This window comes from Penicillium canescens (genome assembly GCF_028828765.1).
Source record: "Penicillium canescens strain IBT 15451 chromosome Unknown utg000001l_segment0_segment0, whole genome shotgun sequence".
NCBI classification, from domain to species: domain Eukaryota; kingdom Fungi; phylum Ascomycota; class Eurotiomycetes; order Eurotiales; family Aspergillaceae; genus Penicillium; species Penicillium canescens.
In genome coordinates this window covers 1,018,973-1,033,224 of record NW_026703963.1, presented here as the reverse complement: position 1 = coordinate 1,033,224, position 14,252 = coordinate 1,018,973, and the positions used below count along the sequence as shown (strand labels likewise).

The window sequence follows — 14,252 nt, the reverse complement described above, 5'->3', positions numbered from 1 at the left end:
CCTTAGTCACCACTTTCTTCACTTCCGTCATGTTCCACTGACAAATGCGACAACCACTCTACAGAATTTAAGCCTGGTTTGCGCATGGTCGATGGCAACTGCGCCTTCGGCTTCGGTTTTCTCTCTACCACTACCGCCGTGGCTCCAGCCATCCGGCACACGCGTCTCTCAATATGATCGCCAGAAACGCAGTGCGAAGTGGAGCGAAGATGACCTGCATGGAGAAGAGACTGATTTCGCCTCGGCTACAGAATCCGAGCCTGCCGGGCCGCCCTTGGTATTGACGCCAAATGAATCCCACCAGTACCGAATTGCCGGATTCCCGTTCCACGCTGAGTTACCAGGAGGGAATTTCCCTCATCAACCAGCCAAGGATGAACCTGTCACAAAGGTGAAAGCCCCAGGTCATCTCAGAGCCTTGGCGGATTTATCACCTCCAATCTATCCTCCTCAGTCAGTTCAGGAAGGCAATATTCGCTTTCAGCATTTAGGTGTATTAACAACAATCTTACACCGATGTATGCTCCAAGGAGACTATGCCCGAGCTGGAAGGGCTTGGGGCCTGATTCTGCGCGAAGAATACAGAGGATTTCGAATGGACGTCCGCAATGAAGCAAGGTGGGGGATAGGCGCTGAAATCTTGCTGCGACGAGATCAACAGGAAGCGCCGCCTAGTCCTGGTGCCAGCAAGGCCCGCGATGCTACGGTTGCCACATCCTTGACATCTACTACCAAAGGCTTTACGGAGGCGAAAGAATATTATGAACGGCTCATCCTTAATCATCCATACATGAAATCATCACCACATTCCATATCTTCTTTACACTTTTACCCTGCAATGTTCGGGCTCTGGGTGTACGTCAGCCAGGAAGAAAGCAATACCGCAAGAAAAGATATTACCCTTCGTCAAGAAGACGAATCTGATGGGTTTTCGGACGACGAAAATCCAGAGACTGAACTTGAGCATGGTCAGATGCCCAGGAACAAAACTGCCACTGCTATTTCAAAAGTCAGGTTGCGAGAATTGGAGCAGGCGCAGCAGATTGCTGCACGGATGGACCAACTTCTTATTTCTCCCCCGTTCTCTGACTCCCCTGAACTGCTGGAGCTCAGAGGAATGGTATCACTTTGGATCGGTGACTTGTTTTTATCTGCACTAGTGACTCAAGTTGATGAAGAGGATGAAGATCCCGATCGGATGCTTATGAACGAGGCCCCAGGTTCTCTCGAAGCGAGACGCGCACAGAGGCTTGCAACCGAGAAAAAGGAAGCAGAAGTCCAGAAATCGATTGAGTTTTTTGAAAAGGCAAAAAAGCGAGGAAGAAGCGTTGCTTACAATTTGGAAAGTCTTCACATCGACGATGGCGTTTTTATTTAAGTAAATTTATATGTTGAGATGGACGTTGTAACGTTACTCGGAGCTTTTGTGTTGCACCAATATACCCCCAAGATACGGACTGTTTTCAATACAAATGATACCACCTTTTATACCGTGAAAGTAAATATCTGGATCAATTTAATACCGAATAAAAGCCTTTACACCAGATGAGGCCGAACATTGTTTGAATCGAGAGGCACGTGACCTCGCGGCAATGTCGCGTTTGCCCATGTGCTCAAAGAAGACACTGTCTCCCTATCACGTTTTCAACGTCGGTTGGAAAAGGCCTCTCTTGTTCAGTTTCCCTACAACTTTCAATAGTCCTCCAACTAAACATGGGGGTGGGCGACTACGTCCACTCCAGAGAAGCTGGGCAGCCTCGAGCCCCCGACAAAGTTGCGGCCCAGTCGCGCCAGCAACGTGCAGAACAGGCCAGAATTGATGTGCCTCCCACTCAATTAGTCCATCCAAGCCACCCCGTTACCAATGGCAAGGGCATTTCGCTGGAATTTCCTGGAGCATCTCAGTTTCCAAACCAGCCCCGCACTATTCCCGCGCATACGGTGCAGCGTGATGTCTTTGACACTGATGTCGAGGCGATTGATGATTCAACTGTCGCCGGAACGAGTGTCTCCGGATTTGACGATAACAAATCCCAGGCAGCGTCAAGTACCAATGCTGCTTACACCAACCCCGATCCGCAGCCTACGTACCAATCCCGTCCTGTTCGACATACCTACGGGTCTAACTGGTATGATGGCCTGGGTGACCAAGCCATGAAAACGATGGGCTTTGACTCCGATGATCTCGTGGGCTTCGATAGCCCAATGACGTCTGATGGTGGAGACGACGAGAAGACTGATGAAGTAGCCACCGGCTGGCAAGTGTCGCACAAGCCGCGTACCACAGAGCAGCCGTTGAGCAAGCGCTTGGAGAATTTCTGGTCTCAAAGCAAAAAGAGAACTTCTTCACGCCAGCCTATCAATGTGGATTCTGTCCCTGAGCCGCAGCCGCAGCCTCAGGTCAAACCTCAGGCCAAGCCACGAAAGTTGGGCCAAATGCTGCCTCCTACCGGGGCTAGGAAGGTTGTTCTCCCGCCCAACGGATCTGCCACGCCCAGAACCCGTTTCAGTCCACCAAAACCTTCCCTGCTTGAGCAACTCGACCAAAAACTAGATAGATCACCCACTCGCCAGAACTCTCAACGCCCGCCAGAACTTGGCCGGACACTCAGCATAACGGGCTTCCAAACCGACAGCGACATCGACGGTAGTGGCAGTGATGGTGGCATGGACCACACCATTCGCGCCAATGGAAAGCGAGAAAGTGACCATTCACACAACGTCTTTGACATGACCAGTCTGACCGACCTGGACGCCGACGAAACCATGCAGGACCCCTTCTATACTAACGAATCTACCACCCACGAGTCTACACACGAACCTACACACGAGCCATCACGTGCTTCCACACGCCCCCGTCGCAACACAGTCATCCATTCCAAAAAGCGAGAACTCGAAGCAGATTACCCTCCAGACCTGCTATACCAGAAATCCTTCTCCGAGCTACAGGCCGAGCCCTTTGAAAAAGCCCCAACTCCCCCTCCCCCAGTTCAATCACATCCTTTGCCTCCAGAACCAGCTTATGTCTCCGACACGCAATCCCCCCAAAATGCCCTCTCCCACTTGCTGGGACTTACCGAACAAGAACGCCAGACCTTTCTCTCTCACATGTCCATCGATGAATGGGAAGACTGCGGTGACCAGATGATAGACCGGTTTACTCGTCTGCTTTCTGAAATGAGAAACCTCCGCCGTGCCCGTCGCCGCACAGCCGCAGTATTCGAAGCAGAAGTCAAACGCCGCCATGACCAAGTCGAGACTCAGGACTTGGAGTTGACGAACAAGTTGACCGAGATGAGAAGTGGTGGTGCAGAGGTCTTGCGTGGACGCAGCCAATGAGTAACAATCGTCGGTTTCCTTTTTCATATGCTTATGGTGTCTGTGAGATGAGTGTGTCCTATTCCCAAATTACCCATCACGAGACTTGACTTGAATCTCTATTCATGTTTAATACCCCCTTTATGCCTTTCGAATTTCCGTTTCATTTTATTTGATGGGATCCTACGTGGGAGAATATCAAGTTTGTAATCATATGTTATTGGAAAAGATTAATCTCTGCTAAAATAATGTATGATATCGAAAATGGATAGCTTACTCGCCCGGACCATGCAATCTAAACCTTTATTCGCCCAGATGACATGGAATATCAGATACCTATACAACGCCGTTACTGAGCCACGATGCAAGAATGTTTCAGACAAGGGCTTTGGCCCGCTGAAATCCGTATGAAAAGCCCGATGAAAGTTGAGTAAAGTTGTAATTAAGTTGCGAGATCTTATCGAGACTCGGCTGGTTTGTATACTGCAGCCGCCAGTCTTTTATAGTCTTCCAGCAAAACAGCCACATCTCCAACTCGAAGATCGCGGGCATCCTGTGTCTCAAGGAAACGCTGGATGGGAGGATCCACTTTCAACGACGTAGTGGGAAGAGGGCTGCCTGCTGCGCTGGTGCTGTCAACTGAGGCAGGTGATAGCTTGAATCGGTCAAGTCCAGATGGAGAAACAGATCGGGCACCGGGGGTCTCTGGTGCGCGGCCAAAGTTCTTCATCATGCCTGGAATATGGTTCAGAGGGTTGAGAGTGTTGCCAAAATTCCGCATTGATTCCAGCGGAGTGGGGCTATTGGCAGAGTTCGGTGCTAATTCCTCGCGGAGTGATGTGGCGATGGACTTCTTACTACTAGCTTGCGTTCTGGTGCTGTCTGCACTCCGATCACGAGAGGCTGGACCACCACTAGAAAGCCCGGTGAGCCTTGAACTGCTGCGTGGGGGTGTCTCATCCACGGAAACGGAATTGATCGCTGCGATCTCGTCCTGTGTCAAGTTTTGGTTCTCGGCAGAAACAGGCGGCATGGTGACTAGACGGCGAGCTTCGGCCAATGTTTTGGGTAACACTGGTCCTGTTCCCTGCGGTCCAGACTGCATTTCCTTCAGACGGCCAAACAGGAAATTGAAACTGCTATCCAGAGTGGCGCCGATATTCTTCAAGCCTTGGTCTGCAGTGGTACGAACAGCGTCATTCGCAGCTCCTAATACTTTGGATGGAGGTTGGAAAAGGTTGCTGAGCCGTCGTTGCTGCGGCGTCGGAGACGGCCGTGGCTTTGGCAATGTTGAAGAGACAGGTTCCTTAGTTTCTGGTTTTGACAGTTCCGGTGAGGCGGATACAGTCGTTATAGATGAGGTTGTAGTTTCTTTGGTTGGCCGGAAAGGATCGGCATGTTCTGACGACGGTGTCGTTGTCGCACTCAGGGTTTTGACAGGGCCATCCTGGAGCTCATCGGCACGCAATGTAGAAAGATCAACGTTTTCGAGGAAACTAATTGCTGCCTCGAGGTTGGTCAAGCAGTAGGCGGTTTCTCCATCAATCTTGCTTGAAGATCTAAACCTCTGGATGAAGACAAGGTTGCTGACAATGTTAATTCCTTCGGGTGGACAAGTGACGAGTGAATAGATCAACGTCGGTAGGATCTCATCTGCAGAAGAGGAAGATGGCAAAAGTTTAGTAAGAGCATCGACGATGGCCTTGTGAGCTGCGGCAAGCTGTTGAAGTTTTCCAAGAGGATATTTGTAATCGTTCATCTTTGCAAGATAATCCCGGGCCTGAGCAAGGAATTCATTTGCCTCGTCCTGCTTCTGCTCATCGATTGCCGCAAGGTCCAAGTCGATTCCGAGATCCTTCAAGTTAATGCCTACCAGCAGCAGAGCCGCAGTCTTAGATCGCAGCTTTTCGTCCCGAACATCATCCAATGTACTCTTGTGTCTCCAGAGTTTGTCGTAGACAATCTCGCATACCCTTCGCTCCGCAGCTTCTTCCAATGCGCCTCGCTTGTTTTCCAGAACCCTACGAGCCTTTCGCTTTTCAGCTACTTCCGACGCGGTCAACATTTGGCGACCTGAGGCTGCTGGTCTGACATCATCCTGGGAGCGTTTGTTGCTCAGTTTTGACAGAGCGCTTCCCCGTGGGGTGTTTGTGGGGACCTGAGGTGACAGGTCTCGGTTTATGCGAGATATGAGGGCGGAAATATGAGTGGCTATGTGAGACTCCGCCCGGCTGTAAAAGACTTGGAAGAGCTCGGAAATCTTATCGATCGTAGGAGGCGAGCTGTGGACTTTGGCACTCAAGGAGTTGACGAACCTAGCAAAAAGCTTGTTAGATACAACGTTGGAGTTTGATAACCCAACCGGCCAAACTTACCGATCTGCCAAGCTGGTTAATTCGATCGGAAGCTCCTCTGAAGGATCCTGCAAGCTCCGTGAAAGCACAAAGCCTTCATCTGCTTGCCTATCGCTGGCAGTGCCAGAGTCCGCTGAGCCCCGTCGATCGAACACGTCAGGACCTTTGTCTTGCCCCTCGTTATTGGCCGATACAGGGGTGTTGGAGTCCTCTTGTTCCGCCAAAGCGGGAGGGGATTTCACTGGGGTCTCCATTCTGGTGAATTGTGAAAGTGAAGGCCCAGAGCCATCATCAGAGGGGCCAGACATTTTGGGTAGGCACTAGTTGCGTGTCTCCGCTCTGTTCAGCTGATAGGCTTGTGTCGATCACTTGAGCTCCCCCGTTATACATTTACCTGTATGGCTTCTGCCTGAGAGGGGGAGAATTGACTGATTCAAAACAACATTGAATATATCCAACTCGGAAGTTCTAAACTAACGATATCACGCGGATCGCGTCACGGGTACTTAGTCACGTGTAGACCGTCTCCGCACTGCGTCACTTGATAAGGTGCTGGTCGATAACCGCGATAGTCCCTTGACTCCAAGTCTCCTTGATCATCCATCATGTCTCGAAAGCGTTCATGGCTTGGACTGAGTGTCCAGAGCCTTCTATTATCAGCTGCAGTACTATCGACTGCTGCCTCTGCCTCGGCTTATCCACCCCTACAAGCTCCTATCATCCCGCCACAAGTACCTTTGGGGTCCGAAGGTACACTTGAGACGCATGAGTTTGTAAGTTACGCCACGCCAATATAATCCCTACAGCTGGCTTGTACTCACTCCCTTAGTCCCTACGGCACATCTTCCACCGCGGTACCTCTGAACAACCCGACCTCCATGCGAGACTCGATGTTAAGGCAGACACTCGGCTTCGGGCTGTATCGGAGGATGGTGATGAAACCGACTATGTTGCGTCAGAGTCACATCTACTTGCTTCGTCAGTTCCCATCACGATACAACGGTTGGCCGATCGACGACTCCCGGTGATCGAGGGGCATTTGGCCGCTTCGCGGTCTTCTGGATCTGTGGCCGCCTTGTCTGCAGATGAGTGGGTCATGGACACCCTGCAAGGGCCGGATATTACAGACAAGACGACGGTCTTGACATTCGCTCAGATGACCGCAAATGACTATATCGAGGAACCTGGGACGGGACAGTGGCACTCTATACACGGCCAATTTAACTACTCGGGGAGCTTTGGTTGGCAGAAAGATGGACTCAGAGGGCACATCTATGCTGATAAAACCAATAGCACTGTCGTGATTTCGTTAAAGGGTACTTCGCCGGCTCTGTTTGATGGCGCGGGTACCACCACCAATGACAAAGTCAACGACAATCTATTTTTCAGCTGCTGCTGCGGCCAAGGAGGCTCCTACCTGTGGAGGCAAGTCTGCGACTGTCAGAGTGCTACCTACACAGCGAACTTGACTTGCATTGTTGAGTCTATGAATGATGAAAACCGTTACTATCGGGCTGGGATTGAGCTCTACTCAAATGTCACCGAGCTCTATCCAGATGCAAATATTTGGATGACGGGCCATTCATTGGGTGGTGCAATGACTAGTTTAGTCGGGTTGACTTTTGGGTTGCCCGTGGTCACTTTCGAAGCTGTTCCTGAAGCCTTACCGGCAGCTCGACTTGGCCTCCCAAGCCCACCTGGCCATGACCCACGCTTCCCGCAAACACGAACGCACACCGGAGCCTATCACTTTGGGCATACAGCAGATCCGATATACATGGGAACTTGCAACGGGATCAATTCGATCTGCACATGGGGCGGCTATGCGCTGGAGTCGGTTTGCCACACCGGACAGATATGCACATATGATACTGTCGCAGACAAGGGATGGCGTGTTGGACTGGGTACTCACAAGATCGAAAATGTGATATCTGATGTCATTTTAAAATACGACACTGTCCCGAAATGTGTGGCAGAGGAGGAATGCTTTGATTGTGATCTCTGGAAGTTCTTCCGAAGCAATGGCTCCGAGGTCACAACTACTACCACTACCTCAACAACCACATCATATACCAGAACATCGACGTGCAAGACCCCCGGGTGGTGGGGCTGTCTGGACGAAAGCACCACAGCTACTACCACCACCACAACTTCTCCGACGAGTACAGCTACGACCACAACATGCAAAACTCCCGGTTGGTTTGGGTGCAACGATCCTACGACTACCACAACAGCAACTCCGGCGCCTACAGTCACGACAACTCTGCCCACGGTGACTGCAACGTCTACCACCTGCAAAACTCCTGGTTGGTTTGGCTGCAATGATCCTACCACCACCATGCCAACCCCTACTGAATTTATCTCGACCCCTACTTAGTCGATATATCATATTATGAGGTTGATATGAGCTACCGGAATGGCAATCACAACATCCACATTAAATGGCGACTCCTTCGTCCCCACCCTCTCATTCCCATGCATTCTTTTACAGTATGCTCTGGGGATTCGTTTGCTTCGACTAAGCTGCTGGGTTGAAAATCCGCAGGCGCTAGATATACCCTTCCACATTTCGTGATTTATTCGTTTGGATTTTACTATCAAATTTGCACTTCTCCCCATATACAAGACAAGATATACGATCGACATGTGAGCGAGCATTTTGGTTTTTTCGTTCTGTTTCTTTGGGTGCCCGGTGGGCACAATTCTACTGGCGTTATCAATTTTGGTTCCTCCGTCTGTTTCACCACAGCCGGGGCCGTTCAAGGTTGTTTGCTAGAACATAACTTATTTGGAATTGGCCATGTTATGCTCCAGGAAAATATCTTTATGAACTGGTCTAGGGAAAAATCGGCTACTACGGGACTATCACTGCTAGACTTATAAATACATTCATCGAAATTAAGACCACATACCAGATTGAAGTGACCAGTAGTACATACTGTCTTCTCCATTGGCTAATCCCTTGGAATCAATTGATCTGAATGAGTCTTCCACCCCTGGGCAGTAAGTAACATTACTATCAACAATGACAAGACCAATCTATGCGTGAATTTCGATGCCATCTCCGATCGGCGGAATTCCGCTCGGAACTCGGAGATTTCCGCGAGTGATCGTCGGGTCGTCCCGTAACCAGCCAGTAGGCACCATGGCTGTAGGAGATTGTCCACATAAAATACAATAGAGAGTTTCATTTATGAGAGGCATACAATCCAAAGTCTTGCATGTTAGGCTTGAGACCTTACTCCAATAAAACACTAACGCGGGGTAAAAGGAGAAAGGTGGTATAAAGAGGAAGCTAGGCAAGTCATAACCTGCCAATCGGAAGAAAGGTATAGCAAGCCCTTGGCTCAAACAGTCCGCAGGGCGATTGGGAAATCATTTCTATACTTAAAGGTAAAATATAGCTCCCTGCAGGACTCGATAGCTGTTCCCGCTGTCAACTTCCTATACCTTCAGTTCGGGATACGAACCGGAATGACATGCCTGAAACGGATATCAAACGCGCGATTGAGCTCTTTTCCACTTCGGTCTAGCCTTAGTCCACTTGTGACTCAATGTTATCTCCACTGGTATTTCTTGAGATACGATTTTGCAAAATATTTTCGGGGAGCCGACCGATATATAGCATGGGTCTGTAGCAAATCGGGTAGGATGCCGACTGTTAGAACCAACTCATATACTGCATTGTAATGGTATTGGCGAGAACAATGGAGGTTGGTTTCAAGGTGCATCCGTTCTGCAGTTCTAAGCAGCCAATCAGTAACGGATGATTCCATATCAAAATAACTGGTGGGTCCAATTGCTTCATCGTTTTTTTCCTCTCCACCCAGCGTTTGCCCAGGTGTTTGCTGGATACGTATATAAAGCCCCGCAGTACCCTCGGGAATCCCTTTTTTCTCCTCCCTTTTTTTATAGACTGCGAGACGAATTGCCAACATGGGTCAAGACAACGAGCCTAGTAAGTTGGTACCTTCAATCACCAGAAGCTCTAGCTAATTTTTTATTCTCAAAGAAACCTACCGCTACAATGAGACTCCTGTCTACACGGCCTCCAATGGCTGTCCGGTATGCCTACCTACTGCTCCCCGAACGACTTGATCTGAATATACATATATAGGTCATGGACCCCCAGGCTGCTCAGCGCATCGGGCCCAATGGCCCTCTGCTGCTGCAGGATTTCCACTTGATTGATCTCCTGGCACACTTTGACCGCGAGCGCATTCCTGAGCGTGTGGTCCACGCCAAGGGTGCTGGTGCCTACGGCGAGTTCGAGGTTACCGACGACATCAGCGACATCGTATGTACCGGCTATGATATTAATGGTGGATATTGAACTAACACATTACACAGACCACGATTGACATGCTGAAGGGTGTCGGCAAGAAGACTAAGATGCTCACCCGTTTCTCAACTGTCGGTGGTGAGAAGGGATCCCCCGATAGTGCTCGTGACCCGCGCGGTTTCGCCATCAAGTTCTACACCGAGGAGGGCAACTGGGACTGGGTGTTCAACAACACCCCAGTTTTCTTCCTGCGTGATCCTGCCAAGTTCCCAATCTTCATCCACACCCAGAAGCGTAACCCCCAGACCAACCTCAAGGATGCCACCATGTTCTGGGACTACCTTTCCACCCACCACGAGGCTGTCCACCAGGTTATGCACCTGTTTAGTGACCGCGGCACCCCATACTCGTACCGCCACATGAACGGTTACTCCGGCCACACCTACAAGTGGATCAAGCCAGATGGCACATTCAACTACGTCCAGATTCACTGCAAGACCGACCAGGGCAACAGGACCTTCACCAACGACGAGGCCACGAAGCTCTCCGCCGAAAACCCCGACTGGCACACCCAGGATCTCTTCGACGCCATCCAACGCGGCGAGCACCCCTCCTGGACCTGCTACGTGCAAGTCCTGAGCCCCGAGCAAGCAGAGAAGTTCCGCTGGAACGTCTTCGACCTGACCAAGGTCTGGCCGCAGAACGAAGTGCCCCTTCGCCGCTTCGGCCGCTTCACCCTGAACAAGAACCCGCAAAACTACTTCGCGGAGATCGAACAGGCCGCCTTCTCCCCCTCGCACATGGTCCCGGGCGCCGAGCCCTCCGCCGACCCAGTCCTCCAATCCCGCCTCTTCTCCTACCCCGACACCCACCGCCACCGCTTGGGTGGCAACTACGAGCAGATCCCCGTCAACTGCCCGCTCAAGGCCTTCAACCCTACCCACCGCGACGGCCCCATGAACGTCAACGGCAACTACGGCGCCAACCCTAACTACCCCTCCACCTTCCGTCCCATCGCCTACCAGCCCGTCAAGGCCAGTCAGGAGCACGAGAAGTGGACCGGCGCTGTTCTTGCTGAGCAGTACCCCGTTACCTCCGAGGACTACGTCCAGGCTAACGGCCTGTGGCAGGTTCTTGGCCGTACCCCCGGCCAGCAGGAGAATTTTGTCGGTAACATCTCGGGGCACCTATGCGGTGCTCAGGAGCGCGTGCGCAAGGCTACCTATGATATGTTCCGTCGTGTCAATGCCGATCTTGGTGCTCGCATTCAAGCTGCTACTGAGGCTAATGTTACTGGTGCCCCTCCTGCGCGTCTTTAGAGGTAGAGTTGTTTCTGCGGCTTCGTTAGACTCTAACTGTATGTTCCTCATGTTCATATAGATAGCTTATACCAATATTATGACTTACGAAGTGTTCAACTATGTCTCTTTCTAAGGTTACATCCCCGGAAAAGTCTAATTTTAGAGTTTTCGCAAACAGGGAAGCTCTTCCACGATTGCTAACGTTGTTGAAATCTATACTTCACTTATAGTTACATGGCATGTATGCATAGCAGCATAGATATAAAATAATAGTCTATCAAATTCTAAAGATCTGAGTTCGAGGTTGGCTGCAAGGGGGAGATCGGGAGGAATCCCCCACGTGGGGTTGGGACCCCGTATAACATACAGTATGCAGATCACCGAATCACCTAGGCCTGGAGGGCGTGACCACTAGCATCATCAACTTAGACGTAGTTACTTTCCAATTTACTCGACTGCAAACAAAAGCAGCAATCCAATCGGAGTGTGAGTGTCATGAAGGGTGACCCATCATTTGCCCCATCCGGCCTCGCCAAGCTTCTCATCCCGCGAAAATTTGCCCTGGACGCTTCCTGACTTTCCCCGCCAATTCGAGACTTTGGCCTCTTATCCTCATTCACTCTAGTCCCTTTTCTCCTCAATTACCCTCGGGAAGGCGTCAAAAGGGAGGTTTTCGCGGCCCTGGGTGCTCGTGTGCGATGTTTCCTGCACTGTGGGTACTTTAATTTTTCTCTCCCCTGACTTCCGAGCGATCCACCACCTGGGCAGACTTGAAACCCTTTGCTTGACACTCGCCTTCACGTTTACTTCCACCATCGAGCGTTTATTCCTACCTTTTTGTCTTCGGTGCTACCCTCCGCCAATTCACCATGGCCGACCCCAAGGCTCAGGACGCCATCACCCCGGTGGAAGCGCCTGCCGACTACAAATACCCTAACTCGTCACCACCCTCCAACGCGTCAATGGAGAAAGTCATTGAAAATGCAAAGGCCGCTACAAATAAAGAACAGTCCATGACTCTGATGCAGGGTATCAAATTGTACCCTAAGGCCGTCATGTGGAGCGTGCTCATCTCGACCTGCATTGCCATGGAGGGCTACGACATCAGTCTGGTCAACAACTTCTACGCCTTCCCACAATTCAATCGCAAGTATGGCCAGATGCTGGCCGATGGTACATATCAAGTTTCCGCATCGGTATGTCGATCAGTTCTAGATTACAACTTTTGTGCGGAGGTGGATGTGCACCCTTCGAAAAGAACGATGAAAACTGACAATTCCTTGGTTATGTAGTGGCAAGCAGGTCTGAGCAACGGTGCTTACTGCGGTGAAATCATCGGTCTGTTTATCAACGGTTGGGCTTCGGAACGTTTTGGTTATCGGTACACTATCATGGCCTGTCTCATCCTTGTGAGCGCTTGGACGGCTATTTTCTTCACGGCTCAGAATGTGCAGTCCCTGCTCGCAGCGGAGATTCTTTGTGGTGTTCCTTGGGGTGTCTTCCAGACATTGACCATCACATACGCCTCGGAGGTTTGCCCCGTGGCTTTGCGAGGATATCTGACGACATATGTCAATTTCTGCTGGGGTCTTGGCCAGCTTATTGGCATTGGTGTCATTAAGGGCATGTTGAATCGGAACGACGAATGGGCCTACCGGATTCCCTATGGACTTCAATGGATGTGGCCGCTGCCGCTTTTCATTGGTATATGGCTTGCGCCGGAGTCTCCGTGGTGGTTGGTACGCAAAGGGCGGACCGAGGATGCGAAGCGTTCGCTTGAGCGATTGACCAGCAAAGGTTCCGATTCAGAATTTGATCCCGAAGAGACTGTTGCCATGATGGTGCACACTACCGCCCTCGAGGCCAAGATCACCAGCGGTGCTAGCTACTTCGACTGTTTCCGGGGTACCGACCTCCGCCGCACAGAAATCGTCTGCATGGTCTGGGCCATCCAAAATCTAAGCGGTAACTCCTTCTCCAACTACTCGACTTACTTCCTGGAACAAGCCGGACTGAGCTCCAGCAACTCTTACGCCTTCGCCATGGGTCAATACAGCATCAACATGGTCGGGGTCTTCGGCGCTTGGTTCCTCATGACCCTCGGCATCGGCCGCCGAACCCTATGCCTCTATGGCCTCTGTGGCCTATGCACAATGCTCTTCATCATGGGCTTCCTCGGCCTCGTCCCAGAAGCCCACAAAGACCAAGCCTCCCTCGCAACAGGAGCCATGATGTTAGTCTGGGCCCTCTTCTATCAACTCACCGTCGGAACTGTCTGCTACTCCCTCGTCGCCGAACTCTCCACCCGCCGCCTCCAAATCAAAACAGTCGTGCTCGGCCGCAACTTATACAACATTGTCGCCATCGTCTGCGGCGTCTTAACCCCTTACATGCTCAATCCCAGCGCCTGGGACTGGGGCAACTACGCCGGTTTCTTCTGGGGGGGCATCTGCTTCCTCTGCATTATATACACGTACTTCCGCGTCCCCGAGCCGCGCGGCCGCTCCTTCGCCGAGCTGGATCTGCTCTTCGAGCGTGGTGTCAGTGCTCGCAAGTTCGCCACTACCCAGGTCGATGTCTTTGATGAGACTATCGAGGGTCACGTCATTGACAATTATCGCGCGGAGAAAAATAATCGCTCTGATCCTAGTTCCTTGGAGAAAAATGGTCCCTCCATATGATGAGATGTGTCTTATGTGATACGAATAATTTTGCTTGTCTCGGGCCACAAGTTGATGCCTGGGCGTCTTTTGCATGTACATAGCCTATACTTTTATAGTAAATAGCATTAATCTATATAATTGACATCTGTGATTATCCAGAGCCATAAGCCGCAGCCTATCTGCTCATCCGTGCTCCCAGGGCTTGTGGCTACACCATCGCATGCCTCTTCGACCTGGTTTGGCCCCCAAAGATTCTGGCCCCGCTATGTCATTGTGGGCCGGATCAGCATGGGGGCTGAAAAGCTCTCTCTGCACCGTCCGTCACTTTGGACAT

At 51.1% G+C, this 14,252-nt stretch overlaps 6 protein-coding genes across 6 annotated transcripts; 5 read left to right on the top strand and 1 right to left on the bottom strand.

Moving 5' to 3' along the window:
* Window positions 1–91: 91 nt before the first annotated feature.
* N7446_000393 (uncharacterized protein) lies at window positions 92–1,378 on the top strand (the record flags this gene model as incomplete). The annotated part of the gene is made up of 1 exon (XM_058509160.1): window positions 92–1,378. One exon carries the CDS (start codon window positions 92–94, stop codon window positions 1,376–1,378), a length of 1,287 nt encoding a protein of 428 aa, XP_058378139.1.
* A 335-nt stretch (window positions 1,379–1,713) lies between these two features.
* Window positions 1,714–3,339, top strand: N7446_000392 (uncharacterized protein; the record flags this gene model as incomplete). The annotated part of the gene is made up of 1 exon (XM_058509159.1): window positions 1,714–3,339. The coding sequence occupies one exon, from the start codon at window positions 1,714–1,716 to the stop codon at window positions 3,337–3,339; it is 1,626 nt and encodes a 541-aa protein (XP_058378138.1).
* Window positions 3,340–3,775: 436 nt separating this feature from the next.
* N7446_000391 (VPS9 domain-containing protein) lies at window positions 3,776–5,980 on the bottom strand (the record flags this gene model as incomplete). The annotated part of the gene is made up of 2 exons (XM_058509158.1): window positions 3,776–5,633; window positions 5,694–5,980. 2 exons carry the CDS (start codon window positions 5,978–5,980, stop codon window positions 3,776–3,778), a joined length of 2,145 nt encoding a protein of 714 aa, XP_058378137.1.
* A 282-nt stretch (window positions 5,981–6,262) lies between these two features.
* atg15 (triglyceride lipase ATG15) lies at window positions 6,263–8,594 on the top strand. Its single transcript, XM_058509157.1, has 2 exons — window positions 6,263–6,445; window positions 6,502–8,594. The coding sequence occupies exons 1-2, from the start codon at window positions 6,278–6,280 to the stop codon at window positions 8,047–8,049; spliced, it is 1,716 nt and encodes a 571-aa protein (XP_058378136.1). The 5' UTR covers window positions 6,263–6,277; the 3' UTR covers window positions 8,050–8,594.
* Window positions 8,595–9,608: 1,014 nt separating this feature from the next.
* Window positions 9,609–11,273, top strand: N7446_000389 (catalase; the record flags this gene model as incomplete). The annotated part of the gene is made up of 4 exons (XM_058509156.1): window positions 9,609–9,630; window positions 9,685–9,737; window positions 9,790–9,969; window positions 10,023–11,273. 4 exons carry the CDS (start codon window positions 9,609–9,611, stop codon window positions 11,271–11,273), a joined length of 1,506 nt encoding a protein of 501 aa, XP_058378135.1.
* An 851-nt stretch (window positions 11,274–12,124) lies between these two features.
* Window positions 12,125–13,936, top strand: N7446_000388 (putative MFS alpha-glucoside transporter; the record flags this gene model as incomplete). The annotated part of the gene is made up of 2 exons (XM_058509155.1): window positions 12,125–12,451; window positions 12,548–13,936. 2 exons carry the CDS (start codon window positions 12,125–12,127, stop codon window positions 13,934–13,936), a joined length of 1,716 nt encoding a protein of 571 aa, XP_058378134.1.
* Between the last annotated feature and the right edge of the window lie 316 nt (window positions 13,937–14,252).

Coding starts and splice junctions, on each gene's coding strand:
- atg15 (XM_058509157.1), top strand. CDS start 6,278: ATGTCTCGAAAGCGTTCATGGCTTGGACTGAGTGTCCAGAGCCTTCTA. Junction 6,446..6,501: donor CACTTGAGACGCATGAGTTT/GTAAGTTACGCC, acceptor TCACTCCCTTAG/TCCCTACGGCACATCTTCCA.